Source organism: Panthera tigris, chromosome C1 (genome assembly GCF_018350195.1).
Source record: "Panthera tigris isolate Pti1 chromosome C1, P.tigris_Pti1_mat1.1, whole genome shotgun sequence".
Taxonomy (NCBI): Eukaryota; Metazoa; Chordata; class Mammalia; order Carnivora; family Felidae; genus Panthera; species Panthera tigris.
Genome location: NC_056667.1, coordinates 52,409,418 through 52,429,386, shown reverse-complemented (window position 1 = coordinate 52,429,386; position 19,969 = coordinate 52,409,418). Strand labels below are relative to the sequence as shown.

The 19,969-nt window shown below is 39.7% G+C and overlaps 1 protein-coding gene across 10 annotated transcripts in view; it reads right to left on the bottom strand.

Moving 5' to 3' along the window:
• The window catches only part of UBE2U (ubiquitin conjugating enzyme E2 U), a 58,705-nt gene extending 50,507 nt beyond the window's left edge, over nt 1-8,198 (bottom strand). For 2 of the 10 annotated variants that reach the window (XM_042997462.1, XM_042997464.1), the window contains exons 1-4: nt 7,445-8,198; nt 5,619-5,700; nt 4,518-4,610; nt 236-333 (exon numbers count right to left, since the gene is read on the bottom strand). In XM_042997462.1, the coding sequence (XP_042853396.1) occupies nt 236-333; nt 4,518-4,610; nt 5,619-5,700; nt 7,445-7,510 (339 nt within the window). In that variant the 5' untranslated portion in view covers nt 7,511-8,198. Of the gene's footprint in view, nt 1-235; nt 334-4,517; nt 4,611-5,618; nt 5,702-7,444 lie in introns of those variants that run through there. The other 8 variants (XM_042997468.1, XM_042997466.1, XM_042997470.1 and 5 more) reach the window with 7 other exon arrangements.
• Nucleotides 8,199-19,969: the final 11,771 nt, after the last annotated feature.

Sequence of the window (19,969 nt, the reverse complement as noted above, 5' to 3'; positions counted from 1 at the left end):
TTAGGGGTGCCTGGGAGGCTCGGTTGGTTAAGCACTTGACTCTTGATTTTGAGAGTGGTCATGGTCATGAGATGGAGTGGTCATGGTCATGAGATCGAGCCCCACATTGGGCTCTGAGCTGACAGTGTGAAGCCTGCTTGGGATTCTCTCTCTCTCTGACCCTCCCCACTTCTCAAAATAAATAAATAAACTTGTAAACAAATTTAAAGAGAACACTGTATTACTCTGTTCTTACCTGGAGGGTAAATAGAATGCTGCTCAATGTATAGCTTGTATTCCACTTAGCAGGGTCGTCCAAAAAATCTATACAGGCCCGACCAGTATTTTGGTCTACTGTATTGAAATAATACATTAATATTGACACATATAATAAAATTATTATTTACAGTTTATGAACATCAAAATATCACAGGCAAAATCAGAAAGCAAACGAGAAAGCAGAAAAGTATTTTCAGTGAATGTGACTGGCAGTTGATATAGTGTAGCTGTTAAAAGCATACACATAGATCTGAACATTGACTCCCCTGCTTTGTCAGCTCTGTGACCTTGAGCAATTTAACTTTACCTCTCTAGGTCTCACTTTCCTAATGTGTGAAAGGGGGATACAATGAAAGAAACTATCTTCACTGAAAAGAATCAAAAGATAAAGTACGTTTTATTAGCATATTAAAAACTTTTGTAAATAATAAGAGAAACATTTGCACCCTAATAGAAAAACCTTGCCATAAAAAGCTAAGAAGTGAAAAGAAAATTGTGAAAAGGTGAAAAGAGAGCTGTTGGATTTGACATCGTGTTGTAAAACTATAATAATTATAACCCTGGAGTGGGATGTGAGATTAAACAATGTGATAACCTTTAGAAACAAATCCTACTATGGGTTACAATTGTTGTATGTTAAAAGTGCAATTATGAGTCAGCGGCAAAAGAAAAGATAATCAACAAGTGTGCAGACTACTCATTGTCCTCTGGTATCTACTCTTCCTTTCTTCCATTTCTTCTGTGATAAGAAGCTCTATGCCTGCCCCCATCTCCATCCCTCTCTGTGATTTTAGATAAACACATGGTTGCCCGCATTTTCCCCAGCCTTTCCTCCAGTGAGATGCGACCATGTAACTAAAATGTAATCACGGGATATCAGCAGAAGGAAAGTGTGCAACTTCTACATCATATTTCCTGAAGGAAGCTGTTTTGCCCTCTGTGGTTCTCCCCCTTCCCACTGGTCACAGAGTAAATGCCTTACATCCAGAAATGATACTGCATGATGAGGACAGCAAAACCTCTCTGCCAGCTTTGTTCTGTTATATACAGATTGGAAAGATACGTAGAGCTTAGCATATCCCCTGACACAGTTAATTAACTAAATCAGTATTTTATTTTATTACAAAATTTTTTGTAATGTTTGTTTTTGAGAGAGGCGGGGTGGGGGGGGGCGGAGAAGCAGAGAGACAGGGAGACACAATCCAAAGCAGGCTCCAGGCTCCTAGCTGTCAGCACAGAGCCCCACGTGGGGCTCAAACTTGTGAACCATGAGATTATGACCTGAGCCAAAGTCAGATGCTTAACCAACTGAGCCACTCAGTCACCTCAGTTAACTAAATCGGTATTTTAAAGAAAGAACAGAGTTAAATATGACAAATAAGACTACAGAACAACTAAAAGAATATTAAAATGATGATTTGATTGTGTTTGGGGAAAGGGTCAGCTAAGTTTAAAGATAATTACAAAAATCTCAAAGGACAAGACTAATAGATATGATTACATAAAAATTTTTAAATCCCAGATATAAAAGAGCCAGCATAAGCAAAATTTAAAAATTAGTGACAGGGGGAAATATTTGCAACATCTAAGACAATGTAATAAACATTGCTAAGTCTGACAATTTGTAAAATAAGAAATACCATCAACAGACATGAAAAAATGTTTAACTCGCAAATATTCAAAGAAGTGCTTATTAAAATAAAAAAGTGAGATTTTTATAAAATTGGCAAAAAAAAAAAAAAAAAAAAAAGTCTCTGAAGTTTCCATGCCCAGAATTGGAGACTGATAAAATGAGAACTTTGTATACAGTTACTGGTGGAAGTGTAAACAGCATCCAGAAAGGCAACTTGGCTTTATGTATCTAAAGACTTAGAACTATATACAGCCATCTTTTGGAATTTGGGGGCTAATAAATAATACTCTGCTCCTCCCGAGTTCATACATAATGAAACAGGCCTAACTGTGAAACATCAACTTTACTGTAGGTTAGATCGAAATGGAGAATGCATGATCAATGGCTTTAATCAAGCTCCACAAAAAGCCCCCCCTGATTTGGACTTCACACCCAAACTGAAGGCCTGCCCGTTTCTTGCCTGGAGAAAGTGAGACAGCACCCATTCTCTGGGAAGGCTGGTTGGAAATAAAGTGTTGAGAAAGTGCTGAGCCACACGTGTTCAATTTTTCCTCCTATTTCCCCAACAGATAAGTCACTCAAGTAGTGACGGAGGGAAAGACCAGCAATCACAGATGTTCTATACTTTCTCTCCTTGAGACAGAAGCTCTTTGTACTTTGTGGAAATGGAAGGTTTGTAACTATGAGTTAAGAAGACCACCTCCCCCCCACCCCATATTTAACCAGTAACTTCATTTGTGTTTATTTTAAGCAAATAATATAAAACATACACAATGAATTTTGTACCATAAATTTAATTTTATCCCTTAAAAATAGGGATTTTTTAAAATTACAAAGTAATAATGTACTTGGAAAAAATTATATGAAAGTATATAAAGTAAAATATGAAAACTCCCTTGCCTACTAATGCCACTCTTTAGAATTATTACTAGTTGGGCTATACAAATATACACACACATGTGTGCGTGTGTGTGTACGGTTTTTGTTTTTTTCATTAAATGGAATTATATCTTACATGTTATTCTTTGAAGTGTGTGTGTGTGTTTTTTTTTTTTTCCATTTAACAGTGAATCATCAACATATTTCTGGACATATTTATTTATTTATTTATTTTTTGATGTTTGTTTGTTTAGAGAGTTCTTGCAGGTGAGAGCAGGAGAGGGGCAGAGAGAGACAGAATTCCAAGCAGGCTCCGCACCGTCAGCACAGAGCCTGATGTGAGGTTCAGTCTCACAAGTGCAAGATCATAACTTGAGCCAAAATCAAGAGTCGGATGTTTAACCGACTGACCCACCCAGGTGTCACTGGACATATTTACTTAAAAATATTTGAACACCAGATATATGCCAAGTAGTGAATATTCTTGGAATATAGCAATGACCAAAAAGTCTTGCTTTTATATATCTTCCTTGTTATGTATATAGCTGTAAGATATTTTATTTAAAAATTCCAATATCAATGGACACTGGTGTTTATCTCCCTTTTTACTGTTTCCAACATTGTTATTGGAAACAAACATCTTTAAATATTAAACATACTCTTCCACACTTGTGCTACTATTTCTATGGAATCATTTATAAATATGGTATTACATGGATTTAGGGCTGTTTGCCCTTTATTGCTGATTAGAAACTGTCAAACTGCTTCCCACATAGGTCACACTAAGGTCATCATTATGTCAGAACCCATGTTTGCCTACCCCTACTAAAATTGTGTAGATTTTTAACATTTGGTAAACATAAGCAATGAATCATAATTTTTGTCTTAATATGCATTTATTTTCTTACTAGTGTGGCTGAACATCTTTTTGTGTTTATTTTTGTTATGTTTCTTCTATAAAGTGTTTGTTTATAACTTTTGCCCATTTTTCTATTGCTTTAATTTTTCTTACTGATTCTTAAGTGCTCTTTATATGTTGTAGATATTCTGTTCTCATTGCAAATATTTTCCCTTGGTTTGCAAAAGTCATGTGTTTCGTCTCTGTTTATAATATTGTTGGACATAGAGAAGTTTTAAAAAGTTTATACAGTTTAATGTACCATGCTTTTTTCATGGATTCTAGGTTTTATCATATTTGAAAAGGCCTTCCTCATCAAGCTGATAAAAATTTCTATTAGATTTTCTTCTTTTTAGTATGTAAAACTTTTAGATTTTTGATATATCAGGAATTCACTTTGTATATAACTTGAACAGCATTCTAACTAATTTCTTTCTAAAATGTTAATTTGTCAGTGCATCATTTTTTATGATAAAAAAATTAGACGCAATGAGAATATTGAACAAAACGAGAATAGTTATCATTTGGTCATCAAAAATGACCTTTGAAGAATGTTTAATAATGCAGAAATAAACATGTCATTTTAAAAACTTCATATGTAATATTTCAACTATGTAGAAAAAATACATACATAGTAAAAAGAAAATAAATTTAAGTGTTGAGAGCAATAGCTCTGTGAGTTAGGATTCAAGTTGATAATTTTATCGTGCCTTTGCATATTTTACCCAATAAGCATGCTTACTAATATAACCATAACAAAGTTGTTAAAAAGAAACATTCTTAAACACTTATGAGGAACAAGGACAATAGGGACAGAGCCCCAATGAAGAAATCTCATTTGGTCCTTACCATTTGGATGAAAAGGAATTGTTAAGAATTTCACAACTGGAGGGACCAAATTGTACTCCGATGTAAAATTTATTGTCAGTTGGAAGAATAATCCTATGATAAAGACACAAACATTTTTACAGAAGTGTCATGTGGCACTGATTACCTGAAACCTGAAGTTTCTCTACACGTTAGCCTCCTCAAGGTCCCTGGATTTTTATTTATAAGTAAATTGGATCACAGGGTATGTAGACTCCCCTACACAGTATAACACACTCTGCACAATCTAATCCCACTGTGTTTTCAGCCTGCTTCCCATCAACCCTTTTTGCCCACTGACTCCATCCCTTAACACCTGCCTCCTGCACTGTATGGCTCATATTTACTGAACTCACTGTTCCAGAACCATTTCTTGTTGATAAGCTTTTGCCATGCTGTTCACTCAGACTGAATTTCCTTCCTCTCCTTCTAAACCTGACAAACTTTTACCCGTTCTTAAGGATTCAACTCTAGTGTCACTTCCCTGGGAAGCCACTTCTGACTTTCCAAGGTGAAATTAACTAATCACTGCCTCCTCAGCATTCCATTCAAAATCCATTACTATCAGGTATTATATTTTTTTTACAATTATCCACTTATGTTTCTCTCCCCTGCTTCACTCGACAAATCTATCTTGTTAAACCACAAAGAAAAAGTGCATGGTCATTAACGTTTATAGTGGCCCAGTCTTCTTAAAAATTTGATTTGTGAAAATTTGGGGGGAAAATCACAGAGGAAAGAAGTGAGAGATAATTGTGGGATTTCTGTGCAAGTAGGAATTTTGATAGCTATTCTCTGATTTCATGGAAGGCTTACATGATATTCCCAATTGATATACTTTACTGTGTCTGCTTCTTAAAAGTGTAAGAACATTAACATTTGGCATAAAGAAAAATTCAAATCTAAAATTTCCATCTATGTTGACAAATGGCAAGAAATTAAGGCACATAATGAAAAAATAACACGTGAATACTTTTAAAATTTTAGAGAATTTGTATATTATAACCTTATATACATGAAAGAAAATAGGCTGATAATGGCATAAAGACTTTTAAAAAGCAAATTAGTTTTGAAAACACAAACCTTGCCAAACTGTATTCTGTAGACCTTGAATACTAGCTCCCCATTCCATCAGATCTTCACTTACAGGAAAGGCAGTAATACCCTTTAATTTAAAAAACAAAGCAAAGTGGAAGATTAAATATCACAGCTTTGAAGATCAGATATCAAATTACAATGAATTCCAAAAACTCCACATTTTCTTTTCCTGATAAATTTATTTATTTGTTGATTTGGGGAGATGCTAGATATTGTCTTATTACACAGAAGTTAAGGTAGATTCCAAGAAATACACACAATAGTAAATTTAAAATAAATCATAAGCATGGAAATTGCAAGCGGGACTACAAAGTCAAGACTGAGATGTGTGGCTTATATAAATCAATAGCTAATTTAAGATTTCAAATAGAAAAGAAGGAAAGAGTTGGAAAGCAGGAATTTCTTCAGAGCTTTAAAAAACTATATGGATGCTCTATTGAAGGAATGAAGTAAAAAATTTTCATTAAGAAAAACACAATTCCAAAATTATGCTTGTATATAAAAATAAAATTTTCATATATTGAGTATATGAAATGACAGTATGAGTACTGTCCCAATGGATGGACAAGAATGTATTTCATGCAAAACTTTATCACTTATGCTGAGGAATACTTAAATATAGTTGACAAACATTTCTGAGCAACCACATCGTTATTAAGTATGTTAAATGCTAGTTTGGATAAACATTATAATATTTCCATTTTCTCCATTATCTATATTTACATATCACTTCTCCCTTCATCAAATTCTCTTTTACCAGAGAACTACAAAGTTCAGGTAGAGCAGAAACAACATCAAATGTTAGGTTTGTGCATCCGGGATGTTTGTTGTTGGACTCAATAATTGTTCTAACATCTGCAAGCGAAGACAACACTTCTATAGCAGGGGTCGAAACAGAAAAAAACCACTTAACTACACCTGGAGCAACTGTTGGTAGCCCTCTGTGCATTCCCTCTAAGGTGGCTTTCTTTCCATTCTTTCTCTTAAGTACCCCCTCCCCCCCCCTTCCATTTTTAATTCTCCATACCATAAGTGATACATCAGCCTGTGGCACCTATGGACCTCACTGTGGTGGCACTCAGGGCAAAGCCTTCCTCTGTGTTAAAATTATAAAGGAAAGGCACTCGTGCATTATGATAGCAGTTGGTGAAAAGTGCACTAGACAGTGATTAGTAGAACTTAAGACTTAAGAGCAAGGCGTTTGGAATCAGAAAACCCTATGATAGAATCCTGGGGCCAAATATTTACTGAACCTTTCTAAGACTTAGGTTTCTATTTAATGTAGGTAAAACAAAACACTACTTAAAAAAAAAAAAGTTTACTTATTTATCTTAGAAGGGGCGGGGCAGAGAGAGAAAGAGAGAGAGAGAATCTCAAGCAGGCTCCACACCGCCAGAGCAGAGCTAGATATGGTGCTCGAACCCACGGAACAGTGAGATCATGACCTGAGCCAAAATCAAGACTCAGACACTTAACCAACTGAGCCACCCAGGCACCCCAACACTACTTATTTTATGATATTGTAATTAATGAGCCACAGCCCTGCACCTACTAATTACTACTTGCTATTCAGGGCTTAAATACGCATAAATTACTTAGCATAATATGCTCAATATTGTGAACTGTTATTATGAAGTAATAATAATTGTTATTATTATAGTGTAACAGTGCAATCAACTCATTAAATAACAATGCTGCAGTGGCAAATTAGGTTTAACTAAATTATGCCTTCTAGAATAAACACGGATCAAAATGATTTTTAAAAATTTGTACCCCAGCGAAACCCATCCCTCCAGGTTCCCGGTACTTACCTTAAAATTGTTCTCCTTCAACTCTTGGAAGTCTCTTTCCAGCAAGAAGTAAGCCCTGCGGTGCATGATAAGGCAGCAAAGGGCCTGGCACTTGTCCCCACACTCCTAGGCTGCACTCTGAGACAGATGTCTGAGATTACCGGTCACTCTCCCACTCCGACATAAATCTTGTTTTCTAGAGCCCCAGAACGCTGTGTCCTCCCAACAGAAGTGGCTCTAAATTGGACATAGAACAGTGACTTTTTTTTCTCCTCTGACTTCAAGAAGGAAACCGGGCACGTGCTCAACTGCGGTGTGCGACCGCCGTGCCAGCCCACAGCCTGGTCTCAAGGCAAACTTGGATGAGCACCTGGCACAAACCCGTGTCGTCCGTGCGGGCGGCGAGCGGGAGAGGTGTAAGCTCAGGGCAGCGTGGGGCCCTCGTTAGTAGGGTAGTTTACGTTTCACAGGTGTAACTGGGTGCCCGCTTCGCTGGAGGTCGCAAATCGGTTGCCGAGCAACAGAACCCTGCGGGAAAGGAGTGGGGGAGTTTGGCTGCCCCTCATCCAATCAGCGACCGGGGCAGGCCTCTGGAAAGCTTCGCAGCCAATCGTCCAACAGTTTCACTTTGACAGGCCAATGAGATCTGTTGTCAAGACAACAACCCCCGCCCCCCACGCCAACTCGGTGGACTGTACCCAATTAGTGTAGAGGGTGGGGTAAAGTCCCAGGATCTTTCAGAAGCCTTCACTCGCAGTCCTTTTCTGAAATGCTTTCACTCTTCTTTGAATATCAGAAACTGTCTGGTAATAAGTAATCACTACATACAAGTCTGAGCTTATTAATCATAACGTATATGGCAAGCTATCATTCATAGTACGTTACAAATATTACTATGTCGTCAAACCCGACAGTTGCCTTAGGAGGATGCTCCGGGAACAAGGAAGTATTTCAAATGTATCAGGTTCCCATCTTGTGCCACAGGGTTTTGCACTACTTTGCCTTCTATCTAGACATTTACCACATTCCTTCCACCCTTTTCCCCCACCACTTTTCCTTAACTCGTCGTTCAGATTTAACTTCGCCCTCATGGAATCTTTCTTTTGTGATCCTAGAGGACCCTATGTTTACCTCCTCGTTAGCATTTATCACACTGGATCACAACTGCTCAACAGACGACAACTGTCGTCTTCTACCGCAGACTGTGAGCTACTGAAAGGTGCTCGCTTGCCAGTGCCGACTACAGAAGTTGACATCATTGTTCAGAGTACCTTCTGGTTAGCTAGTTATTTAGCTAATTTTACAGAAACTGGCTATCAGTTAAATTAGTTCATGCATTCCACAAACATTAAGGACTTCTTATGTGCCATGAAAACAATTCAAATGAAGTGACTGACTTTATGTCTCCTTTATGCTTTACGGCTCCAGGATACAATAAAGTACACAAAAACAAAACAAGTATACAAAACAAAAATCATAATTTCAGATCGCAGTAAGTGCTGGCTAGACAGTAAAAGACTAATGTGACAGAGAGTGCAGTAGGTAGTTAAGGGTTAGATGTGGTCAAGGAAGGCCTCTGTCAGGAGTGGTTTTTGAGATGATACCTGAAAGATAAGATGAAAAGGATCCAGCTTTATGCAACTGAGGGCAGATACTTCCAGGAAGATGAAAACACAGTAGTTATAGTCAGGGAAAAGCTAGGCTTAAAAAAGGAACCAGGGAGAGCTAGAGAGAGTAGAGGGAGATATAATTAGGGTGGGGCCTTCCCTACATGATGGGAGGTTTGGGTTTTATTTGAACAGCCATGGGGATCCATTCAATGGTTTAAGCCAAAGAGAGTCATGCTCTGATTTCCATTTACAAAATTTCTCTGGCTGCTTTGTGGAGAATGGATTGTGGGGAAGACAGTTTAGAAGGCTCCCATGGTCAATTTCATGTTCAGGTACGATAGCTTACAGATTCCCAGCAATGTATTAATTTTACTAACATTGTAGCACAATAAAATGATTTTATTCTGTTACATAAAACTGACTATAAAAGAATTTTTCCTATTAAAATATCAAGTAGGATCTAAGATCGAACTTTTTTGGCTACCTTTTATATCCAATAGATTTTAACTTGGACCTTATAGAACTGTGAATGTAGAGTGAAAGTGAAGACAGGACATTTCAGTGAGAAGAGAGTATACCCAATTTGAGGGTTTAGCTAGATTTCTTGATGATATGGTGGTTCTGTGGCTCCTTTGACCCTGTAGGGGAACACTGTGATAGTAATTGCATAATCCTTTGTCTTTTCTTTACAATTTTGTTCTAGGGAAAATTATGTTAAGGTAAAAGGAAAAGGTAAAATTAAAACATTCTTTGTTCTGAATTTTTAGAAATCGGTATTTATATGGGTAACTTCAGTGCAATGAAAATCAAGTTGGTAGATTCTCATATGACCCCTAAAGTTGATATTACTAGCCTTGATTTCTCCTTCTTAGAACTTCAGCATCGTGTACTCAATTGCCTGGTTCTCAGCCAGCTGTTTCAAAGACATTTCAGATTCAAAATGTCCAAAAATGAACTAAATACCTTTCCTCCTCTTCACTAGCCTCCTATTCCATTTTGTTCATCCAGTTTCTCAAGCTGGAAATCTGAAGTTCCCCTCTGACTTCTCTTCCTCATGACTCACCTTCAAGTACTCAACCAGACCCGCTGCTTTTCTAGCTTCTTCTCGAGCCTTATTACCAGTACCCAAGTTCACAGCCTTGTTATTCTTGCTAGAACACAGAGCATCTTTATACTATACTCTCTGCCTCTAGACTTGTGTGTCATGATACCTCACAGTAATGTATGTAAAACTAACTTGTGATCATGTAATTCTCTGTTTAAAATACTGCAAAAGATTCCCTTCACCAGCCCAGCTTACCCTGCCTACCTCCATTTTCGGGGTTTTAAATGTGGATTGACTTCTAAGGGTATAGATCTGGGGGCTGTAATTGTGGGCCACCTTGTATTTGCCTGTATATCTGTATGTGTGTGCACATAGGCTTTTTTTTTTTTTTTGTAGAACAGGGTCAGGGAATTCATTAATTTTAATAATCACCTGTGATGTAAAAAGCTTAAGAGACCATGCACTATAGAATTAAATCCAAGCTTCTTAACATGGCACTGCAAAACTTCCATGATATTTTTCCTATTGACCTTTCCTTTATTGATGCCCATTCTGCTTCATATTTGAAACAGCAGCACTGAACTGCTTGTCTTTTCCCTGTATCACCTTGCCTAGGCTCTCTACCTGGACTTTCTTCCTCTTCTTTATCTGGCTAACCAGCTCTTACAGATCGCTGAAAGACATCAATTCCTTCTCAGACTCTTCCTAAACCACCATGATGGGTTATGTTCTCATTTAACCTGGGCATATCTTTGTGGATTGTTACCACATTATTTTGAAATGATCTCTTTCTGGCTTTTTCTTCCTCACAGAATATAAATTCCTAAGGGCATGGAGACCTGTTTATTCATCACTGAATTCCCAGCACCAAGCACCTGGCTCAGGGGGGCAACACTTTCTGCTGATTGAGTTGAACTTAGCAGATAAAAAATTGGGGGGTGGGGTGGGCAGGAGAGTGACCCTTTCATGACAGGACCAGATGTAAGCAGAAGACGAGGTTTGCAAAGATGGGGGGTGGGCGGTGGGTGATTTAGGGGAGTTTGTCTAGCCCCATGGGAACATAGCAGGTTCAAGTTGGGAGTATAGAGACAAGGTAGACAATGGAGCAGAAGAATCAGTGACAGCAGGAGCCCACGGAGCAGAGGGGCTAGAGAGCTGCAGGCAGGACATAGATTGTAAACGCAATCCCCAGGGCACCAAGAGGAAGGCATAGGTACTTAGAAGGGTCCCCAACCAGTGGGCCTCAAAGGACAAACAGGTTAGAACTCCTGGAACTGTTTTGGGAATGAAAATGCTAAGAAATATAGAGCTTCCTGCCAGTCGGCCTCTGGAGGCTTGGCCCTATTGGATTTGGAGGTACTAAGTAAAAGGGATCACAGTTGTACTTGCTGGCTGTCCATCAAGCCATCAAGCTGGCTGTCCAATTCCAGCTGAATTTCTACTTGTTTGCTTGTTATAATTCCCTTAGCTCCTGTGTGGATGGGAGACAAGCTCTGGTTACAGAGGCTCCTGAGCTGATAAGCAGAACTGGGGCTTTGGTAAGGGGTAGGAGTGTGATGTGTATGCATACGTGTGCAAGCATTGAGCATGTGGGTAACGACTGGCTAGGTTTGGTCTCGCATTAATAGCAGCAGGAGCTGGAAACTAGTAACATCAGCTGTACGAATATCTGAGTCTCTTAAAATTGCAAACTTCGAAGTAGAGGTCCATCTGAAAATATTTTTCTCTGTATAGACTCACCTTCCATTTATTATAGCATATGTTTTAATAAAATTTCCCCACACACGATAGCACTGATGTTATGTCCTTGCCACTTCTCCTAAGCCATGTTCTTTTCTGCCTTGTTCATCGGATGTATTGTTGTGGGTGTTTGTATTTTATTTACTTATTTATTTATTTAAAAAAATTTTTTAAACGTTTATTTATTTTTGAGACAGAGAGAGACAGAGCATGAACAGGGGAGGGGCAGAGAGAGAGGGAGACACAGAATCCGAAACAGGCTCCAGGCTCTGAGCTGTCAGCACAGAGCCCGACGCGGGGCTCGAACTCACGGACCATGAGATCATGACCTGAGCTGAAGTCGGACGCTCAACCGACCAAGCCACCCAGGCGCCCCATGGGTGTTTGTATTTTAGATAAACCAACACAATCAGGAAAATAAATCCCATCTGTAGTCCTTCCACTGTCTTTTTGTTTAGGTCTATTGATTTATTTTGGGAGAGAGAGACAGAGAGAGAGAGAGAGAGAGAGAGAGCACTCAAGCAGGGGATGGCCAGAGAGTCATGAACCGTGAGATCATGACTTGAGCAGAAATCAAGAGTTAGACACCCAACTGAATGAGCCACCCAGGCGCCCCTCCACTGTCTAAGTTTATTAGTAAGTCTGGGTAAATATGTGCTCTCGAGACAGACCTGGGTTATATCCCAAGATACCTATGTTTTAGTAGTGGCATAGCCTTGAAAAAGTCACTTAGCCTCCCTCCCTGTACCTGCATTTCCTCACCTGTAGTATCCAGCCAGTAATAATAGCTACTTCTCAGAATCATTGTGAGGGTTGAAAGCAGTTAATGCCTGCTGAGCGCTCAGTCACTGGCTGGGGTCGAGTGATAGTCAACACCTATGCTGACCGTGGGCTGGGCACAGGGTTCTACGTGTTTCATGGTAATTCATTTCATCCTCAGAAATGACTCTGTAAGGTAGGTACTATTTTGATTCCAATTTTTACAGATGAGGGAGATACACAGTCACACAGCTGGAATGCAGCAGCCAGGATGCAACCCCAGGGTATCTACCTCTGGAGTCCATGCTTTTGACCACTAGGCTACCCTGCCTCACAAATGTTTCATGTTCTACCAAGTGAGCTCTCTGGGCTTCTTTCAAAAATTATTGCTACTTTTGGGGCACCTGGGTGGCTCAGTCGGTTAAGCAATTTTCCAGCTGAATTTCTACTCGTTTGCTTTCTGAGTTTTCCTCCACTAAAATGTAACCCAAGAAAGCTGGACCATTGCTATATAATAAAATAATGTCTGGTATGTAATAAAGGCCCAATATAAATCTGTTAGCTAAATGTGTACTCTGTCTTTTCTTTTAGATTATAAATTCATTAAGAACTCAGTCTGACTTCTGTAACTTTTTTAAATGTTTATTTATTTATTTTGAGAAAGAGAGAAAGAAAGAGGGGGGGTAGAGAGAGGGAGAAAGAGAACCCCAAGCAGGCTCTATGCTGTGAGCATGGAGCCGGACACAGGGCTCTATCCCAAGAACTGTGAGATCATGACCTGAGCCAAAACCAAGAGTTGGTCCCTTAACTGACTGAGCCTTAATTCCCGGAACTTACAAATATGTAGCACTCTGAATGCAGCTAAAAAAAAAAAAAAAAAAAAAAAAAAAAAAAAAAAAAAAAAGTACGAACTACAAAATAATTATTTTTACATTAACTTATTACTTTTGAAAATTTAAGTGGAAAATAGATTTTATTAAGTCCTACTATACACTTTTTTTTTGGGGGGGGCTGTCTCTTTCAGTCTTTCCCCTTGAAAGTAGGCCTAGAGGATTGAAAGGAGAAAAGTTGCATTACATTTCTTATGGTTGGCAGAATTCTAAGATGACCTTCAAGATCTCCACCCACTGCACACTCCTTAGGACTATGAATATGATGTATTTTACTCTTGCAATTAAGTTAAATGGCGCAGTTGATTTTAAGAATGGGTGAGCCTGACCTAATCAGGTGAGCCCTTAAAAGAGACTGGACTCTTCCTGAAATCAGTAACTGAAAGTGTGAGAAGGAGTCATTGTGAGGGAGATTCCCTTTTGCTACTTTTGAAAATTAAGGGAGCTATGTGGCAAGGAATGTGGGCAGCCTCTAGAAGCTGAGAGTGGCCTCTGGCTAACATCCAGTAAGAGAATCAGGGCTTCAGTACTACAACCAGAAGCTACTGAACGCTGCCACAAACACATGACCTTAGAAGAGAACCTGAACTCCAGATCAGAATTCAACTTGGCTAACACTTTGTGAGACCCTGAACAGGGGATTCCATCATGCCATGCCCAGATCGGACCAACAGGACAGTGGGCTAATAAATGGGCATTGTTTTCAAATATTAAGCCTGTGGTATTTTGTTACACAGTAATGGCTAACTAATACAACTTATCCAGAGTGTACAGTTACTGACCAAGACAAGTTATGTGGCAAAAGGTCAGTCACTTACTGAGTTGGGTTTATCCTGATTTAGTGTAAAAAGAACTTGAAACCAGTTGATAGACATTAACATATGGCTTTAGAGGGCTAGGGGATAAAATGGGTGTGGTATCTGAAAAATGAAAACCGAACCAAGGCTCATATACAAACTTTCACATCCTAGGTGAGCAAAGCAATGAGCAATGTAATTATTTAAAATTTGCAAAGTTACTGAGGCCACCTTCGGCTTTAACAGCCAAGTGTCCCCTCCCCCTCTTTTTAAAAACAAATCTTTCCCGCAGGACTTGGCCAACAGATGTTTTCATTTTACGGAAACTAAAAAACTGCTTTCCTCATCCACCAGGAATATGTCCCAGTACAAAGTGTTAACCTCGTTTGGATTTGAACCCCCATCCTCAAGAACAAAAAAAGGCTGAGGATTGCCAAATGTCAGCTCAGCTGTGAGAAGTGGTTTAAATCATATTTTGACGTATGTTACGCTGTTAACTAGAAAATGAACTGCAGCGCACATGCTTCTAGTAACTCTGGTTTCAAATCATATGATCCCTTCTTTGTCTTGAAGACCTTTTGATGTGCGTTCCCAATATTGAGTTTCTCTGCTTTTAATAATCTTATATTCCTTCCCCAATATAAATGTCATGAAAAATACTGAATGCTAATCTTCAAAGATCAAACAGGAAGAAAGAGGTGGGCAGCATAGTTCAGCGACTTAAATTCCTAAAATTTCTCATTTAAAAATTTTATTTTAGCTTATAAACGTCTAAGCTCAAAGAAATGCTTCATTCCCCTTTGTAAAGTTGGAAGTTGCAGGCCCTTTCAAATTTCAGAACTGCGTTAATTATAGAATAATTTAGTCTCTCTCCCCGTAAGGTACCCAAGATGCAGGGGCCCCTTGATCACTATTCATATCTGAATTTGTGTCTACCTAACAGAGAGGAGCTCAGAACCAATACATGCTGGCTTTGATTTTATATTCTTTGCTTCAGAAAGGATGACCAAAAGGCCAGGTTTGCCTGGGCATAGGGGTTCTCTTCGGAAAAAGGACTTTCAGTGCTAAAACAGGGATAATTCCTGGCAAACTGGCACAGCTAGGTCACCCTACCCTGGGCATCGAGGACATTTTCAGGGTGGGAATTACGTCGACAACTTGATAACAGCTGTTTATTTGTTTTGGAACTTGGTGTTTAAAGGAACCGAACTTGTTTTCCCTGGCAGGCTGGTGCCCAAACCCCATAATCCAAGTTCTAAAACGTAGTGCCCAGAATTCCATTAGGAGGGGATTTGGGTCTATAATGAAGGAATGCAGCACTTTACATATGCTCAAATGTTTTAGGAGGATCAGGTCTCCCTTTATTTCATTCTCCACATGAGAACACCAATTGTTGAGAGATACCACATATAATATTATCTAATACAACTGTGACTGTGTGTGTGTGTGTGTGTGTGTGTGTGTGTAGGGGTAGGGAACTGCTTAAAAGATGTAATTATTCTGGGCTTCCTTCACATATATTGGTTTAATATACCTCTTCATGGTGCTCTTAGTTGGCCCCAGGGATGATTCCAGAATTTCAACACGGGAGAAGCTTTGAGGTGGCAATCAGCTTGGAGGTATGAGGGATGACATATGGTATAGGGATGGTCTAGGGATGTGTCTCGAAGCTGTTTTTACTTAGTGTATGTTTATTAGGGCCGGTTTGAGGGGAAACGATGGAAATTATTGAAGGGCTAATCCCACCCCCACCTCATTGGCACTAATCCTGGGTGTTCTACATTATATATAGCATGTGCATGAATAATTAGGTGGAATACTTTGAGCTCTAAATATCTTACCACATTAGAAAATAATGTATCTTTTTATAAAAGTTGTTTAAAACACATTGAATAATAGCAACGTTACCACTTTCTGGGCATCTACTATGTGCCAGACAATTCTTAAAGTATTTAAATACATTCTCATTAAATGCTTGTAGCAAGTCTGAAAGACAGATACCCTAGAAAAATTATAAAATTATCTAGACTTTATTTTTTGATAACTTTGTGTCAGGTGCACTTCTCTGCAGCTTACATAAATTAGCTCATTTAGGTTAATTAGCTTCAATCCTAGGAAGCAGATACTTTCACAGATGAATAAATATCAGTTCAGAAACTTGTCTCAATTTGCATGGTTACCAAGGGGTGAAAGAGAGATTTAAGCTCAGGCAGTATGACATCAGAACCTTTACTCCTAACCTCTATGCTACATTTACAATATTTTACTGATAAGGAAATTGACATTCCCTTACTTACTCAAGGTTATCCAGATCCTTTGCAGGAACACTTAAAAAGTATGCGCTGTATTCTCCCAGTCTCTTTATTCAGGTCCCATGAAGGAGGGCTAAGGATAGTGTTTTATGCTGTATCTGAGGAATTTATAGGAGATTTTTTCATTGTTCATTATTTTTTTTGAGAGAGAGAGAGAGAGAGAGAGAGAGAATGAGTGGGGGAGGGGCAGAGAGAGAGGGAGACACAGAATCTGAAGCAGGCTCCAGGCTCTGAACTGTCAGCACAGAGCCTGATGTGGGGCTCAAACCCACAAACTATGGGATCATGACCTGAGCCAAAGTCAGACACTTAACCAACTAAGCCACCCAGGTGCCCCTATAAGAGATTTTAAGGTAGCTTTTCTGGTACATTCTTGGATGGTTCTGAGGTTATAATTTTCAGAATCTCCCTAATTTTGATAAGCTGGTTTGACAACTATTGCTCTAATGCAGAGATCCAGGGCAGTATGTTGAAAATTTTAAGGCTAACTCTGAGTCTGCTGGAAAAGCATCTATTAGTGACATCTGGCATGAATGCAAGAGGAGAGAAGGGTGCTGGTGCTGTGGTTTGCTCTTTCATCCACCCAGGGCTTCAGCTGAGTGGAGATTGTGTTCTTGTTCCCAACTACTTGCCCCCTTCCCTGCAAGGAGATTCTATATCCCTACCTGTGACTGTGAGGGTATGGCTGCACTGCCTCTCAGCAGGGTGAGATACATCCATGTCCTACAGTTACGTTCATCTGCAGAATTTGTGTTGACCCAGAGAATATGAGAAAAGGACATGACATACAGCACATCCAAGCAGAATGTTTTCAAGTGCCCATGTTTCAATTCTGCCCCTTGCTCTTTTTTTTTTTCCCAGGCCATAAGAACAGCTGGCCCTTCCAAGACCTGGGAGCTGGGCCACAGCCCCAGACCTACCTCTGCTGACTGATGGAAATGAGAAGTAAACATAATGCAAGTCCCTGAGATTTTGGAGGTATGACCGCAGCCAAGCTGACCAACACAATGAATACACTCTGTTTCCAGAGTGAATTTGGGAAGACAAATAAGTCCCAAGCTGTCATTTTGCCTGATTATTAGTTTTAGTCTTCCTAGGTTGATTCTTAGTTAACAACTAGGTCACACAATTGGGGTGTTTCAGTCTCCTTCAAGTAAGTGATCTTAATGGGTGTAGACTCAAAAGAAACCTTTTAGGGAATTGTATTAGAATAGGCCCGGATGACAGATGAAATGACCGTTTCTCTGTCCAAGGATTGCATTGGTCAAGGACCACTTGGTGTAGGATGAAGCCTGACCTCTCCCTATTTCTGCTGCAAAATCCACGTGCCTCTAAGGTCAGGGAGAGCTTTAGCACTAATTTATGACCATGGGCAGCAAGTTCTGTTGTTTTGCATGGGATGTGGATTTTGGTCAAGAGCACATGTCCAACAAAGACTGATATTGAGAACCACTCTCCTTCAAGTGGAATATTCCCTGAATTATCTTTATTCAGCATGTCAGGATACTGGCCTTTTTCAAAGTGTAAGGGATGTCCTATCTAATTTTAAAGAGGGGCCTTTCTACCGACTTTACCATTCCCAGATAAGAATATTTACTAACCTGGTCACTTTGGTGAGACTATGCACCGTGTCAGGCCTTGTCAGCAAATGTTATAGTACTCGTTTGTGAATATGCATTTCATAGGCGCATATGATTCAGCTAGTCATAAATATGTCAGCAGACTTTCTCCCTGTATGTCTCCATTTTTTTTTTAAATCTTCCCCGCCTAATTTCCTAGGGGATTACAATGACCTTGAGAACTCTGATGGTTTGTAAGTCCCTCCTTCCTCCGAGTTAACAGACTCCTTAGTACTCTTGGCATTTATGGTAACAAACTTCAGGTGCAGTCGTATTTTGGCTGCAAACAAGTTCCTCTTAGGCATGTGATCCTTTGTTCCTTCTCTTCTAAACTAGCATTTTCTCCTTAGCTTTTAAACTATTGCCCTAAAAAAATGCTATATAAATTAAGAGTATGAGCTTCACCCCTAGCACCTCCCGTGGCTCCTTATTGTCCTCCTTCAGAGCTTTCAGTCTCTACAGGCTGTGGGGAGCACAGAAACACTCACAGCCAGCCAGCGAGGTCCGATGGACTGCAACTGGCAAAATAACACAGTGGAATGCGCCACAGGTGACTGCATCCAGCCAAGTGGGTCAAGTTGTCACAGGAAGTTCAGGGGAGAGGGGAGCCTCTGCAGCTGCTTCTGCCTGATGCTTTCTAGGAGCCAGATCTTTCTTCCTCCCAAGAAAGAGCAGCCTATTCCTGACCCGGACTGTGTGAAGTTGCAACACAGAGGAGAGCGCTTTTAGTTGTGTTAATCATCGCTGCAAGGAGTCAGAGAAAGTACACTAAGAGACCGAGTCTTTTGAGCTTGTCCACATGAAGGAAAAAGCTTTTGATTACTACCCAGGAATAGGGGTCTCGAGGGAGCTAGACAAGGTAGTCTTGTTAAAGGTTGGGGCTATTAGTTCTCTATCCAAGACAACAGCTACAAAGCATATAACCAATTGTCAAATGGTTAAAGCAAAAGGATTTTCCTGCTTAATTTTTCACTAAAACTTGATTTTCTTTAAGGGGAACCAAAGTGGCAAATGTGTTATTAAATGCTTACACATACATTTCTAAGGATGTAATGACCACTCCCCCCCCCCCCCCCCCCCCCCCCCGCCACTCGCCACCTCAATGTTTAGATCATAGGAGAGCTTGTTAAAACACAAACTGCTGGGTTCCATCTCCAGAATTTTGGATTCAGGGCTTCAAAGAGGGGCCTGAGCATTTGCATTTCTGACAAGTTCCAAGGTCTGCTAGTCTGAGGACCACACTCTGTGAACCACTGGGATAGGTAATCATCTTTGAACCACTGGGATAGGTAGATAATAGAGCTCCCTTTAATCAGTAGTTAGTGGTTTGTAGTAGGCATTATCTGAGGTGGTGTTGCAAATTTGCAGATGTCGGTGATTAGGGTAAGGCCCAAATCACAGAGTTGAAGGGACTGGGGATGGTGGGAGGGGAAGAGCCTGGAGAGACAGAAGGAAATAGGAGTGAAGGGCAGACTGAAGAATTCACATGAGAGGGAGAAACCCAACCTGACATCCATCTCACTGCCATGAGAGGTGACTGCTTTATTGAGTTTGATCGCTGAGGTGGTGACAAGAACTGTACCTAAAACAGATGGATAAGGCCCTGAAGGTTTTATTGTATTCCCTTCTGTATTAAAGAGCAGAATGGACAAGTTCTTTGAACTTTCATAATGATACTCATTTTCTTTGACAGTGTGTATTAATTGCCAGATGGGGAACTCTTTCTTTTGGGCAAAGAAGGTCATAAAGATAAGCTGTGACAATTAAATGGCCA